This window comes from Chaetura pelagica, unplaced genomic scaffold (assembly GCF_000747805.2).
Source record: "Chaetura pelagica isolate M959 unplaced genomic scaffold, ChaPel_1.0 scaffold963, whole genome shotgun sequence".
NCBI classification, from domain to species: domain Eukaryota; kingdom Metazoa; phylum Chordata; class Aves; order Apodiformes; family Apodidae; genus Chaetura; species Chaetura pelagica.
The window spans coordinates 405,509-407,176 of NW_009952705.1; the positions used below are offsets into that span (position 1 = coordinate 405,509).

General features: G+C 62.1%; 1 protein-coding gene across 1 annotated transcript in view; it reads right to left on the reverse strand.

The window, feature by feature from the left end:
- Positions 1-26: 26 nt before the first annotated feature.
- The window catches only part of LOC104385695 (tubulin gamma-1 chain), a 6,136-nt gene continuing 4,494 nt past the window's right edge, over positions 27-1,668 (reverse strand). The window contains exons 7-9 of the mRNA XM_009994185.1: positions 1,127-1,279; positions 710-871; positions 27-314 (exon numbers count right to left, since the gene is read on the reverse strand). Coding sequence (XP_009992487.1) covers positions 117-314; positions 710-871; positions 1,127-1,279 — 513 coding nt within the window. The 3' untranslated portion in view covers positions 27-116. The remainder of the gene's footprint in view (positions 315-709; positions 872-1,126; positions 1,280-1,668) is intronic.

Here is a 1,668-nt window from a genome sequence, read left to right on the forward strand (position 1 = left end):
CGGCGCCACCGTGGCGGGGCGGTGCCGAGGGGTGCGGAACGTGGGCACGGCAGAGGTGAGCCCTGCCGGCGTGCGTGGAGGTGGCCGTGGGGTCCTCCCGTCCCCTGGCAGGGCACTCACTGCTCCTGCGTGCCCCAGGAGATGTAGTCGGGGCGTGTGGCTGCGTGGTACTCATCGATCAGCTGCTGCACGATCTCCCGGGAGTTGTCCAGCTCATCAAAGTTGTCCTTGAAGATGTCCTCCTTGCGGAACTGCTCCAGGAAGGCCTCCCGCTTGCGCAGCTTGTCGTACTGCCGGCACGTCCGCTCAAACAGCTGGAGACAAGCACAGAGGTCAGTGGGGCCAGAGCTTCCCAGGGACCCTGCGGGGTAGGGAGGGGAGCCTGAGCTCCTCAGGCTGCTGCCTGGGAGGGGGACCAGTGGGTGGGAAGGTAGGGGAGTATCTGCTATCCTGCACTCAGCCAGCACTCAGGGTGAGCTTGTGCTGTTGAGGCTGCTTTTGTCCAAGGCAAGGGAGTCTTGCTGCAGCCAGCACCAGGGAGAACAGGACCTCAAAGCAGAGCTCAGCCTGGCTGTGCCCCAGCTGGGACCTCCCCACCCTCCCCTCATCCACAGGCTCTGCCATGGCTGTGGGACACCCCTGGAGAAGACACGTTTGGGACCAACAGGATTTTGGCACAGTGGCCACAACACAGAGGACAGGTGCTCACCGAGGAGATGTTGGTGTGATTTGCCATCATGAGGCCACTGACACGGTGTGCAGAGGGCAGGTAAGGGGACTTGCGGGACAAAGCCACCTGGATGCTGGCAGGACCCCAGGGGATGAAGTTGGCCAGCTTCCTTTCCCGGATCCGCTGCAGACTCTTGTGAACCTGGTGGGATGAGAGCAAGGGGCAGCAGCTGCTCCTCACATGGCTCTGGGAAGTGGGATTTCAGCCAACATCAGGCAGGGAGGCTCCTCACTGCAAGGGACTAGTGGCCTTTCCATGAGGCCAGGGCCCATAAAAGCAACTTGGAACCCGTTCTCAGGCACCACTCAGCCTCACCCCAGGGCTAGATGGTGACTTTGTCCTTCTCTGGCAGGCCATGCCATTGCCATGGGCAGCTGCAAGGGTGTGGGAGCTCACCTGCGTGGGATCAACCTCTCCCTGTATGATGTTGAGGATGGCAATGTAGCAGTGGTTGGTCTGCCTGTCTCGCCCTGTAGACACCATCACGTTTTTAGGCTGCAGCAATCTTCTCATCACATCCAGGACCGTGGTTTTCCGCACACTGGCCACCTACAAGCACAGCTGAGGTGAGTGGGAGGAGGCGGCTGTGCCCATGCCCCCCACTGCCCTGCACATACACAGGGATGGAGCCACATGCAAGGCCACATGCAGGACAGGGGGATCCCAAAGCCACACAATAGGCACAGCCATGCTGGGAGCTGGAGTGCTGGCGGGGGCTCCAACATGAGGGCACTGAGCTGCTCCCCGGCAGTGCAACAGGGGCTGGGGTGAAGCCCAGCTGAGACCAGAGCCACAGGGACACGCTCCTGTTGTCAAACTTTTGTCCTGTTCCCCCGCCTGGGCAAGGAGCCGGGCTGGGGGAGAAGAGAGGGGCTGCTCCCTGTTGCACCCCCTCCCCACCTGGCCCTTCACCAGCCACTGCAGCCCTCCAGGGCTCT